Source organism: Neoarius graeffei, chromosome 25 (assembly GCF_027579695.1).
Source record: "Neoarius graeffei isolate fNeoGra1 chromosome 25, fNeoGra1.pri, whole genome shotgun sequence".
In the NCBI taxonomy this organism is placed as follows: Eukaryota; Metazoa; Chordata; class Actinopteri; order Siluriformes; family Ariidae; genus Neoarius; species Neoarius graeffei.
The window spans coordinates 50,739,140-50,762,061 of record NC_083593.1 but is presented as its reverse complement, the minus strand read 5'-3'; the positions used below and the strand labels follow the sequence as shown (position 1 = coordinate 50,762,061).

Below are 22,922 nucleotides of genomic sequence, written 5' to 3'. Positions count from 1 at the left end.
TAGTTCTCCATTAATGACATTATTCTCTAATAAACAGTGTAGTTCTCCATTAATGGCATTGTTCTCTGATTAACGATGTGATTCTCCTTTAATGACATTGTTCTCTCTATTCTCATTGTTCTCTGTGGAGTGTTTCTCCATTAGCAGTATGGTTCTCCCTTAATTGAAATTGTTCTCTAAATAACAAAGTGTTCTCTTTAAAGGCATTGTTCTCTAATTAACAATGTACGTAGTTCTCCATTAATGTCATTGTAGTCTAATTAAGGATGCGGGTCTCCATTAATGTCATTGTTCTCTATGTTCTTATTGTTCTCTGTGGAATGGTTCTCCATTAGCAGTATGGTTCTCCATGAATGGAATTGTTCTTTAAGTATCAGGGTGTTCTCTTTAAAGGAACAGGCCACCGTACTTCCATAATGAAATATGCTCTTATCTGAATTGAGACGAGCTGCTCCGTACCTGTCCGAGCTTTGCGCGACCTCCCAGTCAGTCAGACGCAGTCAGACACGCTGTCACTCCTGTTAGCAATGTAGCTAGGCTCAGTATGGCCAATGGTATTTTTTGGGGCTGTAGTTAGATGCGACCAAACTCTTCCGCATTTTTCCTGTTTACATAGGTTTATATGACCAGTGATATGAAACAAGTTCAGTTACACAAATTGAAACGTAGCGATTTTCTATGCTATGGAAAGTGCGCACTATAATGACAGGCGTACTAACAGCTTCTGCGCGCTTCAACAGCGCATTGATATCTGAGCTCCGTATCAATGCGCTGCCGAAGCGCGCAGAAGGTGTTAGTACGCCTGTCATTATAGTGCGGACTTTCCATAGCATAGAAAATCGCTACGTTTCAATTTGTGTAACTGAACTTGTTTCATATCACTGGTCATATAAACCTATGTAAACAGGAAAAACGCGGAAGAGTTTGGTCGCATCTAACTACAGCCCCAAAAAATACCATTGGCCATACTGAGCCTAGCTACATTGCTAACAGGAGTGACAGCGCGTCTGACTGCGTCTGACTGACTGGGAGGTCGCGCAAAGCTCGGACAGGTACGGAGCAGCTCGTCTCAATTCAGATAAGAGCATATTTCATTATGGAAGTACGGTGGACTGTTCCTTTAAGGGCATTGTTCTCTAACTAATGGTGCAGTTCTCTATTAAGGGTATTGTTCTCTAATTTACAATGTAGTTCTCCATTAATGTCATTGTTCTCTAATTAAGGATGCGGTTCTCCATTAATGTCATTGTTCTCTATGTTCTTATTGTTCTCTGTGGAGTGGTTCTCCATTAGCAGTATGGTTCTCCATGAATGGAATTGTTCTCTAAATAACAGAGTGTTCTCTTTAAGGACATTGTTCTCTAATTAACAGTTTGGTTCCCCACTAACAGAGTGGTCCTTTATTAATGGCATTGTTCTATGAATAAAAGAAAGGTTCTCCATTAACTGTGTGTGGTTCTCCATTAATGGCAGCGCTCTCTAATTAAAGATGTGGTTCTTTATTAATAATATTGTTCATCATGTTCTCACTGACATTGCACTTTTGTTGATAATGTGGTACTTCAGTTAATCGTTTGATTCCCTCATTATTAGCCACACTGTAACACTCATGTTAAATATGTGGTTCTCTCAGCAATGACTTGGTTGCTGTTAACCACATATGTTATTTTGTGGTTCTCCATTAAAAGCATGTTGGTGTTCTTGATGCTAATGGACTCCTTGTCTCATTGTTTAAATAGTTCACGCTTTAATAGCATGGTTTTCTTGTTCGTAGGGTTCACATCGTCACGTGGAACGTCGGCTCAGCGATGCCACCTGATGACATCAGTGGGCTGTTCAGCCCGGGAGTCAGTGATGGGAGCACGGACATGTTTATCGTTGGGTGAGATGGTTTGTTATTCCCCACCACATCATGCTACGTGTCTAAACCTGCAGCTAGAGACATTTGTTTCACTTTCCAACGCTAATCTGATACACTTCTAAAATGTAATGCACCTGTAAAGAGCTCTAAATTGGTGGGAGCAGGTGCATTAGCCTGAAGGGTTGGAAATAAATTCTCCGGAGTAGTGAAGTCCTGCAGGATCAGGGTTTGTTGACTCTGTGGAACACTACTCTCAGGCATTGCTCTGATTTCTTTCTTTGTTACATCCTGTCTCTCTGTTTCCCCTCCATCAGGCTGCAGGAGGTGAACTGTATGATCAGTAAGAGGCTGAAGGATGCACTTTTCGTAGACCAGTGGAGTGAGCTGTGTATGGACACACTCGGCCGCTTCGGTTACGTACTGGTCAGTGACATGACGCATCTAGAAAAATCTCAGCAGTCCGGTCTGAAAGTCTCAGCCCACTTCCAGAAACTTTATCTAACACCGAATCCATTGGTTTAAATGGAGATTTTAAAAATCTGGGGTGGGTTTCCCAAAAGCCTCTTAACACTAAGAGCATCTTAACTAGGAGAGAGAGTGTTCATTGGGATGCTCGCTCTACCATTTAACAATGATCTTTATGTTACAATGCTTTTGGGGAACCCACCCCTGTTTGTTTAGCTGTCAGAAACTTTTATATGAAATTGAAACTGAAATCTGTTTATGAACTCTTGTTTGATTTTTTTTTTTTGTTCCAAACTGCTGTGGTTAACACAGTGTTAAGCCAGTATCTCACTGAGCTGCGACAGCTTGCGACAAATTGTGAACGTCATTCGCGAGAGAGTTTCAAAAGTGTCTTGAAACTTTCGCAGGGCTTCTCAATTTCCTCTGGGCCGAGGTCAGTATTCAAGGCCGAGGTCACGGTATTTCACCATACGGACCGACCTTAAGCTGGTGAATAATATATATATATTTTTTACCAAATTCTAACAGAAAACGAGAGTGCCCGAAAGGGGAAACCGAGCCGAGCCGCCATTTTGAATCCTCATTCACGGCTGTAATGCAAATGGCTTCCTCCTCGGTATACAAGTGCACTTCCATGCCAGGAAAAAAACTACATTTTGCCGCTTATGTAGTCCCCTGTTTATACAAAATTTAGTCATTCAGGATTCAGCCATGTTTTTGCTCGGCGTTAGCAAGTTACAGGTTTTTAGCTTTCTCCTGAAATGTTTTCTTTTATTTCTTCTTCCTCAGGGTAGTAAAACTCGCTTTCACTGTGAAGACTGTCGTTATCACTATCCATGATGTAAAATTAATGCTATTCTCCTGAGAAATGCGAAAATAAATGTTGGCAAAAAATGCTACTGTTTGTTGTTGTTGTGAACGAGCGAGTCGCCAGAGGTCCATAACCGGGGTCCGTACCGTAGAATACGGACCCGCTCGCCAGCCAATCAGAGCGCAGGATTTGATGGAAACTGGACTGCGAAAAAAATAACTAACAGTTATTCCACTCAATCTCGTTGTACATGAGCTGATAGTCAAATGTGTGAGATTTGAGTGCAGTTCCTGTTTTATCCTGTAGGTGGCATCTCAGAGGATGCAGGGCGTTTTGCTGATGGTTTTCTCCAAGTTTCGCCACTTGCCATTCCTGCGTGGGATTCAGACCCAAAGTACACGAACCGGCCTCGGCGGCTGCTGGGTGAGTCATGGAACGTGGACATTATTGTATTAAAGTTGATTTATATTCCGTGTCGGTCTTATGGGAACAATCTACAGTTCACAGTCTGATTAGTTGGTGACCTCATAGCATCTGTGTACTTGAACAGAATTTCTGCTGTCAGTATAAAGTGGGTGGGGCTAATGTTGTGTAAAGCTTGTGTAAACTTCATCCTCACCAACCACAAGACTGATGCTGTGTTCATGCAAGATCTCCTCAAGTGTGAATGTTCAAGCAAACTAAAGCCAACCTAGCACATGTAGCCTACAGTGAAGGTTGAACAATCCTAATTTTTCACAGATTGCACCATGGTGTGCTATAGAAGGCTGTCAGGTAGACCAGGACTGTTCTCAGATCAGGCTGATCAGCTGGTGTTTGAACTGTGTTATGTGATATGGACATGAGTGTTTTATGGGGAAATACACCACTTGTATTTTTCATACGAGCTCCATCCAGGACATGGAGAACCAAAACCGTGACATAAATCTCAATACATCACTCGTGAGGAAATCGATGAATTGTTTTGATAAATTTGGGGACATTTTGTTTGTGAATGTGTCGAGATAATAAAAAGAAAATAACACATTGGTTTGAAGATATGAAGTTTATCTTCTCGTGCTGAAAAACTCGCATTTTTCAGACGTAATACATCGCGGATCTGAGTGACATATTTAAATAATATTGGCTGGCGTTGAGTTGTATATCAGTTATATTCCATTCAGCTAGCATGATACTGGATGAGTCGAAGATGAGTAGCTGAATGTAATATATCTGATACACCATGAAAAAAATCCAGCCAATATTATTATTATTATTATTATTATACATTCCTTTCGGGTGTTCAATGCATCTTTCTCTTTCAATATTCTCTCAAAATCTTCCGTATTTAACAAAGCAAACCTGGCGGCCATGTTTGTTTACAAATTGTCACAGTTGCTTGCTAGTGCAGAAGTTTTACGTCTCCGACGTGTGACGTCATGTTGTCTTGACAACCATGCAATATCGTAAACCATATTCAACGCTCATTCTCCATTGGGCAGAGTGACGTAACACACGTAGGATAAGCGATATGCTAACAATATTGCATGCTATCAAACCAAATGAATGAAACCCGCTAGAAGGGAATAGAACCCATGTTTTTATTCCATCGAAAAAGTGTCCTTTATGTACAATAACTCCCGATATTTCACTCCGATGACGTCACTCCCAGTGTTTTCCCACTGACTAGACGTGCGTTGTCAAAATGGCCAGCCGGTTCAAAATTAAAATTCTTTTGAAATAACTTGCACGTCCATTTTTTGTAGATGTGTCCATATAATATAAAGAACATTACATGGTGGCATGAAGATATGAAGTTTATCTTCTCGTGTTGAAAATATTTTCACTCGTTCGCATCGCTGATTCATGAATATATACATTCACCACTCGAAGATAAACTTCATATCTTCACGCAACCGTGTAATATCCTCTATATATTAAATTTCTATCATGATTCTTACTTTTAAACCTTGATGAATGTGTAATATAAACTCAAGATTTGAATTACGCAAACATTTGGATAATATTTCGCCCAAAACCCACAGAGGTGTGACAAATTAAAGAAAAAGAGAAGGAAGAGCCATTAAAAATCAATACAAAGTTATTCTAACTGGTCACCTTTATTCTGTAATGAAACCTTTCTATCCTAATGGGCGTGACCTATTCCAGGATGGCTCCACCCCCATCCAGGACTCACTGAATGGTATGATGAGGATGAAAATGATGTAGATCATATCCTATGGTCTTCACACTCACCACATATCAAGTTTCAAGTTTCAAGTTCCAGATTTATTATCCTTTAAGGAAGGAAATTTGGTGTGCAGCAGGTATTCAGAGAACATGAGTTAAGAAGACCTAGACATGGACCTCACAGACACATTCATAAATATATTTACACACAAGCACATTACTCAAATGGATATACCCCCCACCCAGACCCATGACTGTCACTGTTAGTTATTGCCACTAAACAATGACAGTAACAGTAACTACAGAAAAATAGGAGGCAAAACAAAACTACGTGTCCCTTAATGAATTAAGGGTCCCAATGGCCACTAAAATAAAAGAATCTCTGGCACGCCTTGTCCTTACAGCAGGAATTCTAAAACGACGGCCTGAGGGGAGCAGACTAAATTCCCCAAAAAAGTGAGTGGTCGGGGTATTTTAGAATTTGTTGTGCCTTACTCATGACCCGTTTTACATACACATCTTGCAGCTGGGTAAGATGAACCCCAGTCACCTTTGCTGCCACATTAACTAGCTTTGATAACCTGCCCTTACTGGTCAGTGGCAGACCACCATACCACGCAACAATACAAAAGGACAAAACAGATTCAATAAAACTTTGATAAAATAAAGTCATCAAGGTCCTACACACGTTGAAAGACTTCATCTTCCTTAAAAAGAAAAGCCGCTGTTGGGCTTTTTTACACATAGCATCAGTGTTACTCTCAAATGACAATTTGTTGTCAATAATGGTTCCAGTCTAAGGCTACGTTTACATTAGACCGTATCTGTCTCGTTTTCTTCGCGGATGCACTGTCCGTTTACATTAAACCGCCTGGAAACACCGGGAAACGGGAATCCTCCAGCGTCCACGTATTCAATCCAGATCGTGTCAGCTCCGATGCTGTGTAAACATTCAGAATACATTGATATGCTGTGCTGAGCTCTAGCTGGCGTCTCATTGGACGTCACTGTGACATCCACCTTCCTGATTCGCTGGCGTTGGTCATGTGACGCGACTGCTGAAAAACGGCGCGGACTTCCGCCTTGTATCACCTTTCATTAACGAGTATAAAAGTATGAAAATACTGCAAATACTGATGCAAATACTGCCCATTGTGTAGTTATGATTGTCTTTAGGCTTGCCATCCTTCCACTTGCAAGTGGTAAGTGATGTGCGCTGGGATCACACACACACAGCGGCTCAGTCCCGAATCACTGCTCGTGCGCTATACTCGCGCGCTCTGTGAGCTGCGCAGGGCCGGAGTGCGCACCCTCCAGAGGGCACTCGCTGTTCAGGGCGGAGTGATTTGGAGCGCAGGATGCCTGCGGAGCCGAGCGTATCCGTGTATTGGTGTTGCTGTGTGCACGCGAATCGTGTATTGGTGTTGCTGTGTGCACACTAATCGTTTTAAAAACGTTAATCTGATGATCCGCTGATACGGTCTAATGTAAACATGGGCTAAAGTGTATGTTTGGGAGATTTTGGGATGGTGTGTTCGAAAGTGATCTCCACCACCATCATCAAAACACCAGCTGAAGGAAAGTATTTTGGAAGAACTGTATTTCTCACGCCAATACGGTTCCAGAGAATTGTAGAATCCGTGCCAAGGAGCCTGAAACCTCACTCACACATTTTATGTTGACTTTTTTTTTTTAAAGAATCATTTCTGCAATATGATATAACTTATATGCGGTTAAATCTGGATATTTCTGCACCACTATGCTGGCTTCTGCTCCTCTCATACATTTGATGTTTTACATCAGAGATGTGTGTTAGGCTTTGACCCTGGATCTTTGATGATCAATGCAAGCCAGGGAGTGAGATAGGTTAGGTTGTGTGTGTGTGTGTGTAGACGTCACAGGGCTCATGTATTGATGTCGTCATGGCTCCAAGGTTGTACTGCAGTCTCCTCTGAGCCGTGTGCAGTAGGATGCAGAAGCTCATCTCTATTTTAACCCCCTAGTGTATTAAACAGAGAGTGAACACAATCAACAATCATCAGCATGTTCAGTCAGGTCCAAAAGTCTGCATCACTCCTAACAACTGTTATTATTTATTTATTAATGACAGCACAGTCTTACTCAACTGATGCCAATTATTCAAAAAACCTGTCATGTAAACTTGAGGTCCAGTATTTAGCTGGCTGAGAAATCCTACTCTGAAACTGAAATCTAATTGAAAATACTGTGACATGATTGTGAGTGGGAGTGAGAGCTGTCCTCTGTCCTGTTCAACTCCATTAAGCCAACCATCACGTCACATCACAGCCCACAGCTCCTGATTATTAACAGCAGCCCATTACAGGCTAATGCACATTAAGCCTTGTTAATTCTCCTTTATGAACAGGACATTTCAAGCTGTCATTGTGACACGAAAGCACTTCAGGAACGGTCGAACGTGTCGCGTTTTGAAACATCTCAATGAGTCATCCACCTCCACAGCCTTTGCAGAGTAGTAACATATGAACGGGGCGGGAAGAATGTTGAACAACAGTGACAGATCTGTTACCTTCATAGACTTTTTGCCTATGCATGTGACACCTGGTGTTAGTAATCACATAATGGTAATGCCTGTAGTAATAAACAGTTATCATTTTATCTCAGTTGTCATTAAGAAGAGTAAACAGACGTAATGTACACTGCCCTGAAGTCAGTAGGCACTTACCATCCATCCACTAGCTATGGACCCTTTTCACGTGACGTCACGACAAACGCGGCCGCCATTTTGGACATGTACTACCAGTAGTCTACCACAGCCAACAACGAGGAACGACGGCGAAGCATCGAAAGGAATATAGCCATCAAAGAAAGTTTTTACTTTCAGCAAGACTTCCATCATGCCATTATATTGTTGTGCACCTGGATGTAGTAACCATCAACACACAAGGCAAGATTTATCATTTTATCGGATCCCGACAGATGCTGACCGACGGAGAAGATGGATGGTCTCTAAAATATTGGCAAAATGATGTTTATTGACATAGCAATCGTGTGTAACGGGAAGCATTTGCATATCCGAAGTGTTGCGTTTACATCAAAAATAAAATAAACCGATATGACAACGACTGCTGCTGCCAGGTTGGGGACACAAACTAGTAGAAAGGAAGTGTGCCAACAGACTTCCTTTGTGGTCGATTCTGCTTTAAGGTAAGATGCATTTAATTATTCGTCTGCTGTGGGTTTGGAATCGGTAGCCTGACCGATTCGTTCATGTTTGTGGTGCCATTTGTTTGTTGACGCGTGTTGAAATGGAAGATTGGTTGTTGACATGATTTCCAGTGATGCTTTGGTGCTGCTGTGGATCAGATGTGTTGAGTAGCCTGACTGTTTTTTTTCTTGCGTGTGGTATCATTGTTGACGCAAGGTTGTTTTTTGAACATGCCAATGCGGACACGATTTCCCCTGATGAGTTATGACTTCAGACGCGATGCGTGTGTGGAGTCCGCGTGATATGTGCGTAAGATAGGCAGTTCAAAAAAAGGGACCCCCTGAAAATATCGGCATAGTTCGAACACTGGGTTGGAGAAAGTAATGGCAAATAGTGAGTGCACAAACCATAGAAGGTAAACTGTACACAGCGCCAGGGCAGTGTGATGGTATGTCTACTTTTAGATTGTGTTAGCTTATCAATGAACACACTCGTCACTCGACGAGTTTCACGTCTTTACGACGGATACTTAAATGTGTGTTAGGTATTATTGTTGCAGTCTAAGCAGTCATTGTAGCAGCTAGATGAGCGAGAACCGAAAGGGTCTGTGCCATAAACCGTTATTTCTTCATGTCCAAAATGGTGGTCGCGCTTACGAAGGTCACGTGAGTGAAAAGGGTCTATACCGCTGATCCATCAGGGTCTCGGGGGAAGCTGGAGCTTCTTCTGATGAGAGTTGAGATACACCCTAGACAGTTTGCCAATCTATCGCTGGGCTAACACAGAAGCAGACAACCACAAAACATTCACTCACAGGCAATTTAAGCTGCTTTTACACAGGCACTTGCGCCAGAAAAAGGTGTTGCCTTGACACACCTGCCTGTCTAAGCATGATTTGTTCTAGAATAAGTTGACACCGGTGGGTGCAACTCGTTCCCCTTTTCAAGGTGGCGCAACTTGTTCCGGAACATTTTGTTCCAGGCGCAACTTGTTCCCACTTACCGTCTAAACAAAATCAGTGGCAAGTAGGAGGGCTTACATGTGTGTGGTAGCGGTCATTTATCATCCAGACAAGACCACTTCACAGTAAATTCAATGGTCAGTTCTTCTCAAGTGCTTTTCCTTGTCAAACTTCTCCGCCTTTAAATGATTGAGTTAAGCGATTCCCAAGATTCTTAGACGGTGAGGGTGTTGACACTAAAGTGCATATCACGGGTAAATTCAGGAGCAAGATCAATGTAATTCTCTTATTTTATATTAAACTTTGGTCAAATATCTGTCACATTTTGCATTTTGTGCAATTTTTATTACCTTGCGCAATACCAGAAAAATTCAGTTGAAATCAAGTCATTTGAGGCGAATTGGTCCGCCGCTGAAAAAACGTGGCATTTGGATTTCCCGGGAAACATTGATTTTCGTGATGTCATGTGCGGGACGCCTCCCTCTGAATCCTACATCAGCGCTGGTTTGTTTATGAGAAAACGACCTGGTGGTTTTCTGCAAATTTCTTCAACGTTATCACATAAACATTAAAATGGTTAACAGATGTATCGTAGGAGGGTGTAGCAACACCAATCTTGATGGGATTAGTACTCATCGTTTCCCAAAAGACCAGACAATGAGAGAGAAATGGGAGTGCTTGGTCTACACAGGCTGTGCACTGAAACCGTGCAAGCTCTCGCAGCCTGCTGGCGCTTCCGCAGGTAACGTCACGAATATGGCTCCAGACTCCCATGGGATTTTTCCAGACGTGTTTTGTTATTTTATTTTTTTCTGCTGTAGACAGATGGCCTTGTGCAAAATTACCCTTCTGGATGAGTGTGTATGTAAAGGGACATACTTTCATATAAAAAAAAACAAAATTGGTCCATGATATGCACTTTAAGAGTTTTTCTCTAGTAAGTATTTCATTTTAGTTTCGTCAAGGTTGAATTTCAGGTGATGGGTCGTTCATCCAGGTATAGAGATGTCAGAAAAGCAGATTGATATCTTCTGATAGAGGAAAAGAGAAGTGAAGTTACGTGTCATCAGTGTACGTACAAGTGATAAAACAATTAGACCTGATTACTAATCCTCTGGGGTTAATATAAACAAAGAACGAGAGTGGACCCAGCACTGACCCCTGAGGGACTCCATTAGTAAGACTGTAAGGTGATTGGACTGAACTTCACGATACTGTGTGGTCACATTGATCTGAAAATTATGAAGAGTGGAAACAAGGATCTGGTGAACGACTATCAAAGGCAATAGAAAGGTCAAGCCGGATGAAAACACAGAGTTCTCTCTGGCTTTGTGTAACTCTCCAGTGGCTGCAAGAAGGCCAGTCTGTCAAATACAAGCCTTGTAACCAGCCAGGGGTGCACCATGAGGAGAGGCAAACCAGGTAAATATTTGGGTTCCCACTAAAAAGAACTTGGGGAAATGGGTCCCCAATGGCCTCTCACACTGGCACATTTTGCAGTGACAATTATAAAACCCCTTAAAACTCCGTTAAAGGCAGTATACAGTACACTGCCGCTGCCTCAACCCTCTTAAATGGGGCCCCTTCTAGCTACCGTATGACAGCTGGATACCGCTAGTTAGGACAGTCAGCTTACTACCTGTAACTGTCTAAAAGCGGCACCATTTTTGTGTAGCTAGATTAAATGTGGCGTCAGGAAGAGCAGCTGTCTTAACCACAGTACAATAATACAGCAAACACATACAGTGGTGCTTGAAAGTTTGTGAACCCTTTAGAATTTTCTATATTTCTGCATAAATATGACCTAAAACATCATCAGATTTTCACACAAGTCCTAAAAGTAGATAAAGAGAACCCAGTTAAACAAATGAGACAAAAATATCATACTTGGTCATTTATTTATTGAGGAAAATGATCCAATATTACATATCTGTGAGTGGCAAAAGTATGTGAACCTCTAGGATTAGCAGTTAATTTGAAGGTGAAATTAGAGTCCGGTGTTTTCAATCAATGGGATGACAATCAGGTGTGAGTGGGCACCCTGTTTTATTTAAAGAACAGGGACCTATCAAAGCCTGATCTTCACAACACATGTTTGTGGAAGTGTATCATGGCAGGAACAAAGGAGATTTCTGAGGACCTCAGAAAAAGCGTTGTTGATGCTCATCAGGCTGGAAAAGGTTACAAAACCATCTCTAAAAAGTTTGGACTCCATCAATCCACAGTCAGACAGATTGTGTACAAATGGAGGAAATTCAAGACTATTGTTACCCTCCCCAGGAGTGGTCAACCAACAAAGATCACTCCAAGAGCAAGGCGTGTAATAGTCAGCGAGGTCAAAAAGGACCCCAGGGTAACTTCTAAGCAACTGAAGGCCTCTCTCACATTGGCTAATGTTAATGTTCATGAGTCCACCATCAGGAGAACACTGAACAACAATGGTGTGCATGGCAGGGTTGCAAGAAGAAAGCCACTGCTCTCCAAAAAGAACATTGCTGCTCATCTGCAGTTTGCTAAAGATCACGTGGACAAGCCAGAAGGCTATTAGAAAAATGTTTTGTGGACGGATGAGACCAAAATAGAACTTTTTGGTTTAAATGAGAAGTGTTATGTTTGGAGAAAGGAAAACACTGCATTCCAGCATAAGAACCTTATCCCATCTGTGAAACACGGTGGTGGTAATATCATGGTTTGGGCCTGTTTTGCTGCATCTGGGCCAGGACGGCTTGCTGTCATTGATGGAACAATGAATTCTAAATTATACCAGCGAATTCTAAAGGAAAATGTCAGGACATCTGTCCATGAACTGAATCTCAAGAGAAGGTGGGTCATGCAGCAAGACAACCACCCTAAGCACACAAATAATTCTACCAAAGAATGGTTAAAGAAGAATAAAGTTAATGTTTTGGAATGGCCAAGTCAAAGTCCTGACCTTAATCCCATCGAAATGTTGTGGAAGGACCTGAAGCAAGCAGTTCATGTGAGGAAACCCACCGACATCCCAGAGTTGAAGCTGTTCTGTATGGAGGAATGGGCTAAAATTCCTCCAAGCCAGTGTGCAGGACTGATTAACAGTTACCGGAAACGTTTAGTTGCAGTTATTGCTGCACAAGAGGGTCACACCAGATACTGAAAGCAAAGGTTCACATACTTTTGCCACTCACAGATGTGTAATATTGGATCATTTTCCTCAATGAATAAATGACCAAGTATAATATTTTTGTCTCATTTATTTAACTGGGTTCTCTTTATCTACTTTTAGGACTTGTGTGAAAATCTGATGATGTTTTAGGTCATATTTATGCAGAAATATAGAACATTCTAAAGGGTTCACAAACTTTCAAGCACCACCGTATTTTCTGCTCTAAACATTATCTCGACAAGCCAACATCTTGGCACATCTTCCACCAAGAAACAACCTTGTTCAGAGGACAATGAGTCATAGTCAGTATATAATGTTTCATTGGTTGTGGCTAGCATAACGTGACCAGACGTCCCGGTTTGACCGGGACAGTCCTGATTTTAAGTTGCATGTCCCCAGTCCCGACAAAGGTCCGTCGGGACGCTGAAATGTCCCGGTTTACACCAAACAGTAACAAACTGTCCCGGTTACAGCGATCATATATAGCCAACGAGATGTCAATAAAGCTTCTAGCAATTCAGCATCAATGTGCGTGTGTGCGCAGTCAACCTTACAATGTATCTATTTGTACAATGTTACAATATAGAGGCCGCGTTATAACAGTTTTATTCGCTAGCGGCTGTCAACTACTACGCGACAATGCTGAGCGCTGGTCGGAGATGTTCGCGCACTTCAAGAGTAGGGAGATTCCTTACAGCAATGTCAGCCAGCTTTGCCAGTTTGCCATGTGCCTACCTGGCACCAATGCTCCAGTTGAGCGAATATTTTCACTCATGAGCAACACCTGGACTGACGAGAGGAATCGCATGACCGTGCCTACTCTCAAAGCTTTGCTCATTACCCGGGCCAATTTCGACGATACTTGCTCACAGTTTCACAGCAGGCTCTCGGGCAATAAAGCGCTACTGGAGCAAATTCACTCATCATGTAAATATATGCAATAAAATGGCATCTTCTTTAGGGTGGGTGGGTTGGGTGGCTGTGTTTCTGAAACATTTTTTGTTGTCTTTCATTTGTTTCATCTGTCTTTAATCTGTATCACAGATTGTCTTGACTTGTTTGATGCTGTTGTCAACTCAGGGTTCACGTTTTCAAAATAGTTAATAGCCGACACTGGTTAAGATTAAACAGAGGCATTTTGGGTGAAGGTTCGGAGGTGACAATAATTAGGCTCATGCGCTCGTTCCTGTTACAATGCATAGCCTATTGTTTAAAAAAAAAAGTTAATTGCATAAAATGTTGATGTTAATATGCAAGCAATGCATTTTCTTGGCATTTTCACAAAGGTGAAATAAATCAGTTGAAATTTAGGCTATTGGCCTATTCCCTATCATCACATCTGTTGTCTGATTTTCTTACTTTACTGGATTACTTTAACTGAATTGTGATAGAAGTACATATAGATAACAAGAAAATCTCATCTCATTATCTCTAGCCGCTTTATCCTGTTCTACAGGGTCGCAGGCAAGCTGGAGCCTATCCCAGCTGACTACGGGCGAAAGGCGGGGTACACCCTGGACAAGTCACCAGGTCATCACAGGGCTGACACATAGACACAGACAACCATTCACACTCACACCTACGGTCAATTTAGAGTCACCAGTTAACCTAACCTGCATGTCTTTGGACTGTGGGGGAAACCGGAGCACCCGGAGGAAACCCACGCGGACACGGGGAGAACATGCAAACTCCACACAGAAAGGCCCTCGCCGGCCACGGGGCTCGAACCCAGGACCTTCTTGCTGTGAGGCGACAGCGCTAACCACTACACCACCGTGCCGCCCGTCATGGCCTATATGTCATGTGAAACTGTTATCTGTAGCGATGATAAATTCCAAACATGTTTTCAATCAAATGTTTCCCATGAGATTCAATTCAGTGGTTTTGTTCCTCAGAAAAGGCAGCAAATTCACCAACATTCACATCTCATTTAAAGTGCGTTTTATTTGAACAGACAAAAACATGCACTTTCACCTGTTACTGTTCTGAAACACAATAAATTCTCATAAATCACTCCAGAGAATATAAAAGCCCTGAGTTAATCAGGAGTCTGTCTCTCTTTCTCTGTCAATGTGAGAATGATGCTCGCTCTCTCTCTCTCTCTCTCTCTCTCTCTCTCCTAGGGAAATAAGGGTGGAGTGAGTGTGAGAATGATGATGTTCGGTCACCCTGTATGCTTTCTAAACTGCCACCTGCCGGCTCACATGCGGAACCTGGAGCAGCGCATCGAGGACTTTGAGAGCATCCTGCAGCAGCAGCAGTTCGAAGGCGGCGCTGCAGTGGGTGTGCTGGACCACGAGTAAGTGGGGCCAGGGGTGGAGCAAAGATATATTTCCAGTTATTTCATAGTTTTTAAAATATGAACGCACTTTTAAAGCCAACAAAATCTCTGACTAAATCTCTGTACAGAGGTCATAAAATTTAAAAAATGAAATGAGTTCCACAATTAAAAAAAAAAAAAAAACCCTCACTTTATCTTTTACATTAGTAAAGAATTTGGGAATTTACCACCTCCTCTGCTCACATATAGTGACATATTTGATGATTTAACTGAATTATTTGACAATAATGGTTTTACATCAACCACACAACAATGACCTTTAATAACCCTTTGGTGACTGACCCCTTGAAAATGGTTCCTCCAGGAACGATGATGTTTCAGTTGTCAAGACAACGGAAAAACTAAAATACAAGAGCATTTTGTTTTGTGCACAAGAGCATTGTGACGTATCTTTCTGTTTTTGTATTTTAGTTTTTCCGTTGTCTTGACAACTGAAAAGTCATCGCTCCTGGAGGAACCATTTTCAAGGGGTCAGTCACCAAAGGGTTAAAGGACCCGATATGAAAATGAACTATATGGCAATATGAAAGGTTATTTATTGGAATTCTTTTTTTTTTTTGTCTGCCACTAAAAATAGTTTAACCACATAATCATTTATTTAAATAGTTAGAATGAAAATTATTTGAGGAAAATGATGCTCTGACTCCAAAAGCAGGTCTAACATCAGGCTCATGATGTGTTTTCTTTCTCTGCAGGGTCGTGTTCTGGTTCGGTGACCTGAACTTTCGCATCGATGACTATGATATCCACGTGGTGAAAAGTGCAATAGAGAACAATAAACTGTCTGTGCTCTGGGAGAAAGATCAGGTGAGGTCTCTGTGACTCTCGGGTTTCTGGGACGATGATTTCTTCCCCTTAGAGAGTGGGGCAGTGTACAGTTACAGGGGTTTCTGTGGAGACTGAGGACATATAATATCATTCTGGACGTCAGTGAGATGGAACAATCTGATACAATCTACCCAATAATAATATTTGGTATAATAATCAAATATACTGGAGTAATTTAATATAAAATCATAATCCTCTTCATAAGATGTTGAAGTTTATTGTAGTTCCTTTTACCTCCACTAGAGTCCGCCTTATCACCACATTTCTGGTCTTAACAGCCCCACGATAAGAGCTGCTGCATTGTTGTGTGCCAAAGTTCGCATACCCAAAGCTTCAGTTTCATGTTTATTCAACGTGACTGATACTTGTTACAGCTTAAAAGCACCTAAGGTTAAAGCAGCATTTTTTTTTTTTTAATTTTGCTCAAAAGTAAGGGTGTATCGATCACATTTTTTCAGGCTGTCTATGAGTACGAGGATATATTTTGGTACTCTTTGATACCGATTACCAATACTGATGCAGAAATGAGTAATTTATTTAGTATTAAAGGTGCTATATGTAAAGATTGGCCACCTGTCTAATTCATACCCCATACTCTTAACAACTCAGGGTCAATATAGCACCAGAAAGCTGGGGTGTCCACCCTTATCATAAGAAACGGTCCCTCCTAATCCCCCTCCTCCCTTCCCTCCAAACACATCACCACTACTCTCATCATAGAATCGTCACTCATCAAATATAGCATAAAGCTATTTTTTAATCCATACATTACTAGGTTCATCCCATCTAACTTTATAGTCATGAGGGTTTTTTTTAAGAACTTTGTTTATTGACATTTTGCACACACAAAAAGGCAAAAGTATCAAGGCAGTAGGGCTGTGCGATGTCCCCTTAATTGGCATCGACGATGTTTACAGTGCAAACATCGTGATGGACGATCATATCGTGGGCGGGGGGGGATTTTAATACCACATTATTAAATATTCATTCATTCATTATCTCTAGCCGCTTTATCCTTCTACAGGGTCGCAGGCAAGCTGGAGCCTATCCCAGCTGACTACGGGCGAAAGGCGGGGTGCACCCTGGACAAGTCGCCAGGTCATCACAGGGCTGACACATAGACACAGACAACCATTCACACTCACATTCACACCTACGCTCAATTTAGAGTCACCAGTTAACCTAACCTGCATGTCTTTGGACTGTGGGGGAAACCGGAGCACCCGGAGGAAACCCACGCGGACACGGGGAGAACATGCAAACTCCACACAGAAAGGCCCTTGCCGGCCCCGGGGCTCAAACCCAGGACCTTCTTGCTGTGAGGCGACAGCGCTAACCACTACACCACCATGCCGCCGTTATTAAATATATTATTATTATTATTATTAAAAGTATTAGATACTCATCCGAGGCTTTGGCACGTAAAGAAAAAAAAGCGCTAGGTGATGTGGAATATTTGGCCTTGATAACGGATATGTGGTCCAGCTGCAACATGATGCCCTATATGTCAGCTACCGTACATTATGTGGACCGAGAGTGGGCAATGCAGTCCAAATGCCTGCAGACGAGTTTCATGCCAGAGACACATTCAGCGGACAATTTAGAAGACGCATTGCGCGAGACACTTGCCGAATGGAAAATAGAGGAGAAAAAGATCGCCTGTATAACAACGGGGCGAATATTGTCACAGCCATCAGGCAATTGAAATGGCCGTGGTTAAGTTGTTTTGGGCACAATTTGAACCTGGCCATAACCAACTCGCTTGCGCAACAGAGGGCCAGTACAGACCGAGCGTTTGGAGTTTGCCAAGCAGTCAACACTGCGTTTGCGCACAGCTGGCTTCGGAGAAATGAGCTGCGCAAAGCGCAGGTGGAAATGAACCTCCCCAAACACTCACTGATCACGGCAAGATATTAATCTGCTCTAACAATGAAAGACTAGTATTCAAACTATGAGAAGAAACTACACTTAAGCGATTACTCATTGTTTATTTACACCATATCAATTGAAGATGCGTTTCGGCCTTTAGTGCGCACTTGAACGCGCTAATTTTTCCAATTTATTAGTGTTTGAATTATTGCACCAGCTTTTAAAATCATGATTTAATATTGTTTTTTTTTTTTTACTGTCTTTACATTTATCAGAATCACCTTCATTCTTCCATTTGGTTTGACATTATGGCTTAGAGTGGACCATTTTGTGTCTGAAAGTAGGCCTATTTACCAGATTAAAGTTATTTGACTTCTGCCGAAGTCTGCGCTTCACTGCCGTTTGATAAGGTGCAATATTTCCCGACTGAAGTCGTTAATAGTGGCTATTTGTTTGAACAACATGACAAATTTTACATTAAAAGTATAGTGTAGGCTAAAAAATGAAGTTGAAATTTATTATTAGTAGCATACTGTATTTGTGTAACCACATGTTATGTTCACTAGCACGTCCCTGCATCATAGCCTACGTGAACAAGCGGTAATAGGATATTACTTTATAATGATTTATATAATTATGTATTTATATATAATTATATGTTATATAGTATATTTATATATTAAACAAAACTAACTAACTAAACTAACAAAAAACTAACTTTTTAGGTTAAATAGGCCCAGATGATACCGTATATGAATCCGTTTATGACAGGAGGGGGCGTGGTATCACGATGGTGGCTCTCCATCGTGATGGATGACCACCATCGTCGATGGACGATGGCATCGTCTATCGGCACAGCCCTACAAGGCAGTGTCATGAGGTATCCCCCCCTTCCCTTCCCACGCCGTGTGGTGCATTGGGGCGGTGCCAATCTCCATTTCCAGCCCTCGGCCTCTCGCCTATTACATAGCTAGGGTTACAGTGGGGGGCTAGTCCACTGGTAACCACGAGAGTTTAACTCCCCTCTCGCATCTGTATTGCAGCCTTGCCAGATGGTAGTAGGTACCATTTTTATGATGGCCTTTGGTATGACCCGACCGTGAATTGAGGTATTTCACCTGACGTCACAGGGTCACGTGACGCCCCGGTGTCCGCCATTTTGAACGTCAAGCTACATACTAACGCTGCAGACAGAGAGGGAGAACCAGCTTGAAAAAAAACATGTTACAGATACCTAGAATAGATTAATTTGTCAGTAAGCACTCTATAAATAACCATGGTGTTTGCTTGTTGTGCTGTGGGCTGCCACAACAGACAGGGACGGCGTGCAGGACGCTCCTTTTACCGGTTTCTAGTGATGGGAATTTCGGCTCTTTTTCGGGAGCCGGCTCTTTTGGCTCTTCTTACTATAAGGAGCCGGCTCTTTCGGCTCCCAAACGGCTCCTGAGATTTTATTTTTGATTTAATTGCTGCAATTAACTAGTTAATTAATTACATTATTTATATTTTATCAATAGGATGTTTTCCATTTTATTTTTTAGTTTTTGTAGCCATTGTAAAGCTTTGTAAAGTATAGCAGTGTAACAATGTTCTAGCTATAGAAATAAAACTTACTTACCAATTAATAAATTATTTTCTCACAAACATAATGCAGAACTGTGTTATATTACCAATATAAAATACACAGCTGATTTTCCCCTCCTCAGGTGCCTCACAGACTCCTCTCCCCTGCGCTCCACAGCTTTAAGCATTACACCAATTTTCGTATTTTCGCAGCTGTGAATGACATCAACCCTCCCAACCAAAAAAAGTAGGCGTACACCATGCTACTTTTTCTCCTTTGAATGGTAATAGACAACACAAAGACGCAATCGGACAGCAACTTTTTTTGTGAAAGTCTCTCTCCCTCTGAGGCACCTAAGGACAAAAAACTAATTCGGCTCCCCAACTCGGCTCCCACCGAAGAGCCGGCTCCCGTCGTTCACTTCAAAGAGCCGGCTCTTTGAACCGGATCGTTCGCGACCGACACATCACTACCGGTTTCCTACTGACCCAGACAAGAGGGCCAAATGGATTGCAGCTGTGAAGAGACAGGATTGCGAGCCAACAGAGTACTCCAGACTTTGCAGTGATCATTTCATTTCAGGTTAGTTTATCAGTTAACGCAATTTTGATAAAATATATAGCAAAAAGTAAATGGGTCAGTGTTTGTTAACCCATCTGAGCAGTGAAACAAGGCAGTGTTAATTTGTCTAGGGTTGCATGTAGCAGACATCAGACATAAAACGCAATAACAGAGGCTAGAAAGAAACAGGACACAGAAATAAATAAACAGGACTCCATACCAAGGCTGGGTACAGTGTTTGTGATAAAAGACAGATCCAATTTAACATGAATCACAGCTTACTTTCTTGTTAAAATGTGCAAAGGTCTCCACCATCTCATACCGCCTTGCACTGAAGGACTTAAGCGTGCCGTCCAAAATGGCTGCGTCACGTGACTTGGTCACATGGGTGAAATACCTCAATAGAACTCACAATCTCCCGATTGAGAGGCAGACACACTACCACTAGGCCACTAGCCAGTGTCATGAGGTATACAGTTACAAAAAAAAACCATAGCAACTACAGGAAAAACAAAATAGTCAGCTTGGTCATACTATATTTCACATCTGAAATAACCTCATTTCTCACAAGAGAATAAAGAAGAAAGAGAGAAAAATAGATACAATAAAAAATAGTGGTAGTAAACTATATAAACAAGTAAACACTTGTGGGAACTTATTCAGGGACAGATGGGAAAATATATTTTTCTATATAGACACGGAAAGGGGGCGGCACGGTGGTGTAGTGGTTAGCGCTGTCGCCTCACAGCAAGAAGGTCCGGGTTCGAGCCCCGTGGCCGGCGAGGGCCTTTCTGTGGGGAGTTTGCATGTTCTCCCCGTGTCCGCGTGGGTTTCCTCCGGGTGCTCCGGTTTCCCCCACAGTCCAAAGACATGCAGGTTAGGTTAACTGGTGACTCTAAATTGACCGTAGGTGTGAATGTGAGTGTGAATGGTTGTCTGTGTCTATGTGTCAGCCCTGTGATGACCTGGCGACTTGTCCAGGGTGTACCCCGCCTTTCGCCCGTAGTCAGCTGGGATAGGCTCCAGCTTGCCTGCGACCCTGTAGAACAGGATAAAGCGGCTAGAGATAATGAGATGAGATGTATTCAAAGTATGTCGGATTTTTTTCAAGCCTTAAATGGCAAGGCAAGGCAAGTTTATTTATATAACGCATTTCATACACAGTGGCAGTTCAATGTGCTTTACAGAGGTAAAGGCAAAACAGTAAACAATAAAAAATAAAATTACATAAAATAAAGGGGGAAGAAGAGAGAAAAATAAAAATAATATGAGAATTAAGCAATAGTAGAAATAAAGTAATAAAAATGAAGTAAAAGTTCAGTAAAAAACAGCAGAATAAAATGGAATAAAAGTTAAGTAAAATTTAAAACATGCAAAAACTGTAAAAGTTAAGTAAAGTTTAAAACATGTAAAGATAATGATATTTATCAGTTAGCAGAAAGCATCTGAGAACAGCTTGGTCTTTAGTCTAGATTTGAAGCTGCCAACAGCAGGAGCATTCTTGATGTCCTCTGGGAGTTGGTTCCATAGCTGTACTGCATAGTAGCTAAAAGCTGCTTCACCACACTTTGTTTTAACAACAGGCTTTACCAGTAAATTTTGCTGCTGCGATCTGGTAGATCTGATTGGGTTAGGCCGCCGCAACATATCAGAGAGGTAATTGGGCCCTGTACCATTTAGAGATTTGTACACCAGCAGCAATGCTTTAAAGTCAATTCTGTAGCTTACTGGAAGCCAGTGAAGGGACCTTAGAATTGGAGTAATGTGCTCTGTTCTTTTTGTTCGTGTGAGAACCCTAGCCGCTGCATTTTGAACCAGCTGAAGTCGTTTGATGGTCTTTTTTGGCAGGCCTGTGAAAAGGCCATTGCAGTAGTCAACCCTACTAGAGATGAAGGCATGTATAAGTTTTTCCAGATCATTTTTTGACATAAGTCCTCTTAGTTTGGAAATGTTTTTTAGGTGATAAAATGCCGATTTAGTGATTGCTTTCATGTGACTGTCAAAGTTTAGCTCGCTGTCAATGAAAACACCAAGATTTTTAACCATATCTTTTGTTTTAATCCCCTTTGTGTCAAGAATAGTGGTAATCCTGAGTCTTTCATCTTTTTTCCCCAAATAGAATTACTTCTGTTTTATCTCTGTTCAGCTGAAGAAAATTTTGTGACATCCAGTTGTTGATTTGGTCGATACACTGGTAGAGACATTCAAGGGGGGCATAATCATTAGGTGATAGAGCAAAGTAAATTTGGGTGTCATCTGCATAGCAGTGATACAAAATTGAGTTGTTCTTGATAATTTGTCCAAGTGGGAGCATATAAAGGTTGAATAGTAACGGTCCAAGGATCGACCCCTGGGGGACACCACAGGTCAAGGACATTGATGTTGAGGTACAATTTCCCATGGTAACAAAGAAGCTTCTATCTTTTAAGTATGATTTTAACCAATTGATAACTTTACCAGTCAACCCAACCCAGTGTTCAAGTCGATATAGCAGTATGTTGTGATCAACAGTATCAAAAGCTGCACTGAGGTCCAGTAACACCAGGACCGATGTTTTGCCTGCATCAGTATTAAGACGTATGTCATTTATAACTTTAATCAGCGCTGTTTCAGTGCTGTGATTGGCACGGAATCCTGACTGAAAGTTATCAAAGCAGCTGTTTGATATCAAGAAGGCAGTTAATTGATTGAAGACAATTTTTTCAAGGATTTTCCCGATGAATGGTAGATTTGATATTGGCCTGTAGTTGTTCAATACTGAAGCATCGAGATTATTCTTTTTAAGTAGGGGCTTTACAACGGCTTTTTTCAGGGACACAGGAAAAATGCCAGTCTCTAGGGATGTATTTCTGATCTGAAGCACATCTGTAATTATGAGGTGAAGAACAGACTTAAAAAAGTTGGTGGGCAGAATGTCCAATTCAGATGTTGAGGAACTGAGATTTTGTACAGTTTTTTCAAGAGTCTCGTAATCAATCAAACAAAATTCTGACATTGTGTTGAAATTGTCTGTCTGTGTCACTGGTGATTGCAGCTTTTCAGTTATTTGCAACTGAGATATATTATGAGCAATATTCTGCAGTATTTTATCAATTTTACCTTTGAAGAAGGATGCAAACTCATTGCATTTATTAACTGAGAGAAGTTCAGGTGCTAATTGTGG

The 22,922-nt window shown here is 41.6% G+C and overlaps 1 protein-coding gene across 1 annotated transcript in view; it reads left to right on the top strand.

Moving 5' to 3' along the window:
* Positions 1 to 22,922, top strand: part of LOC132873663 (inositol polyphosphate 5-phosphatase K) — a 66,555-nt gene that overhangs the window by 35,306 nt on the left and 8,327 nt on the right. The window contains exons 3-7 of the mRNA XM_060909420.1: positions 1,775 to 1,882; positions 2,176 to 2,284; positions 3,444 to 3,560; positions 14,720 to 14,895; positions 15,633 to 15,744. Of these exons, the coding sequence (XP_060765403.1) occupies positions 1,775 to 1,882; positions 2,176 to 2,284; positions 3,444 to 3,560; positions 14,720 to 14,895; positions 15,633 to 15,744 (622 nt within the window). The remainder of the gene's footprint in view (positions 1 to 1,774; positions 1,883 to 2,175; positions 2,285 to 3,443; positions 3,561 to 14,719; positions 14,896 to 15,632; positions 15,745 to 22,922) is intronic.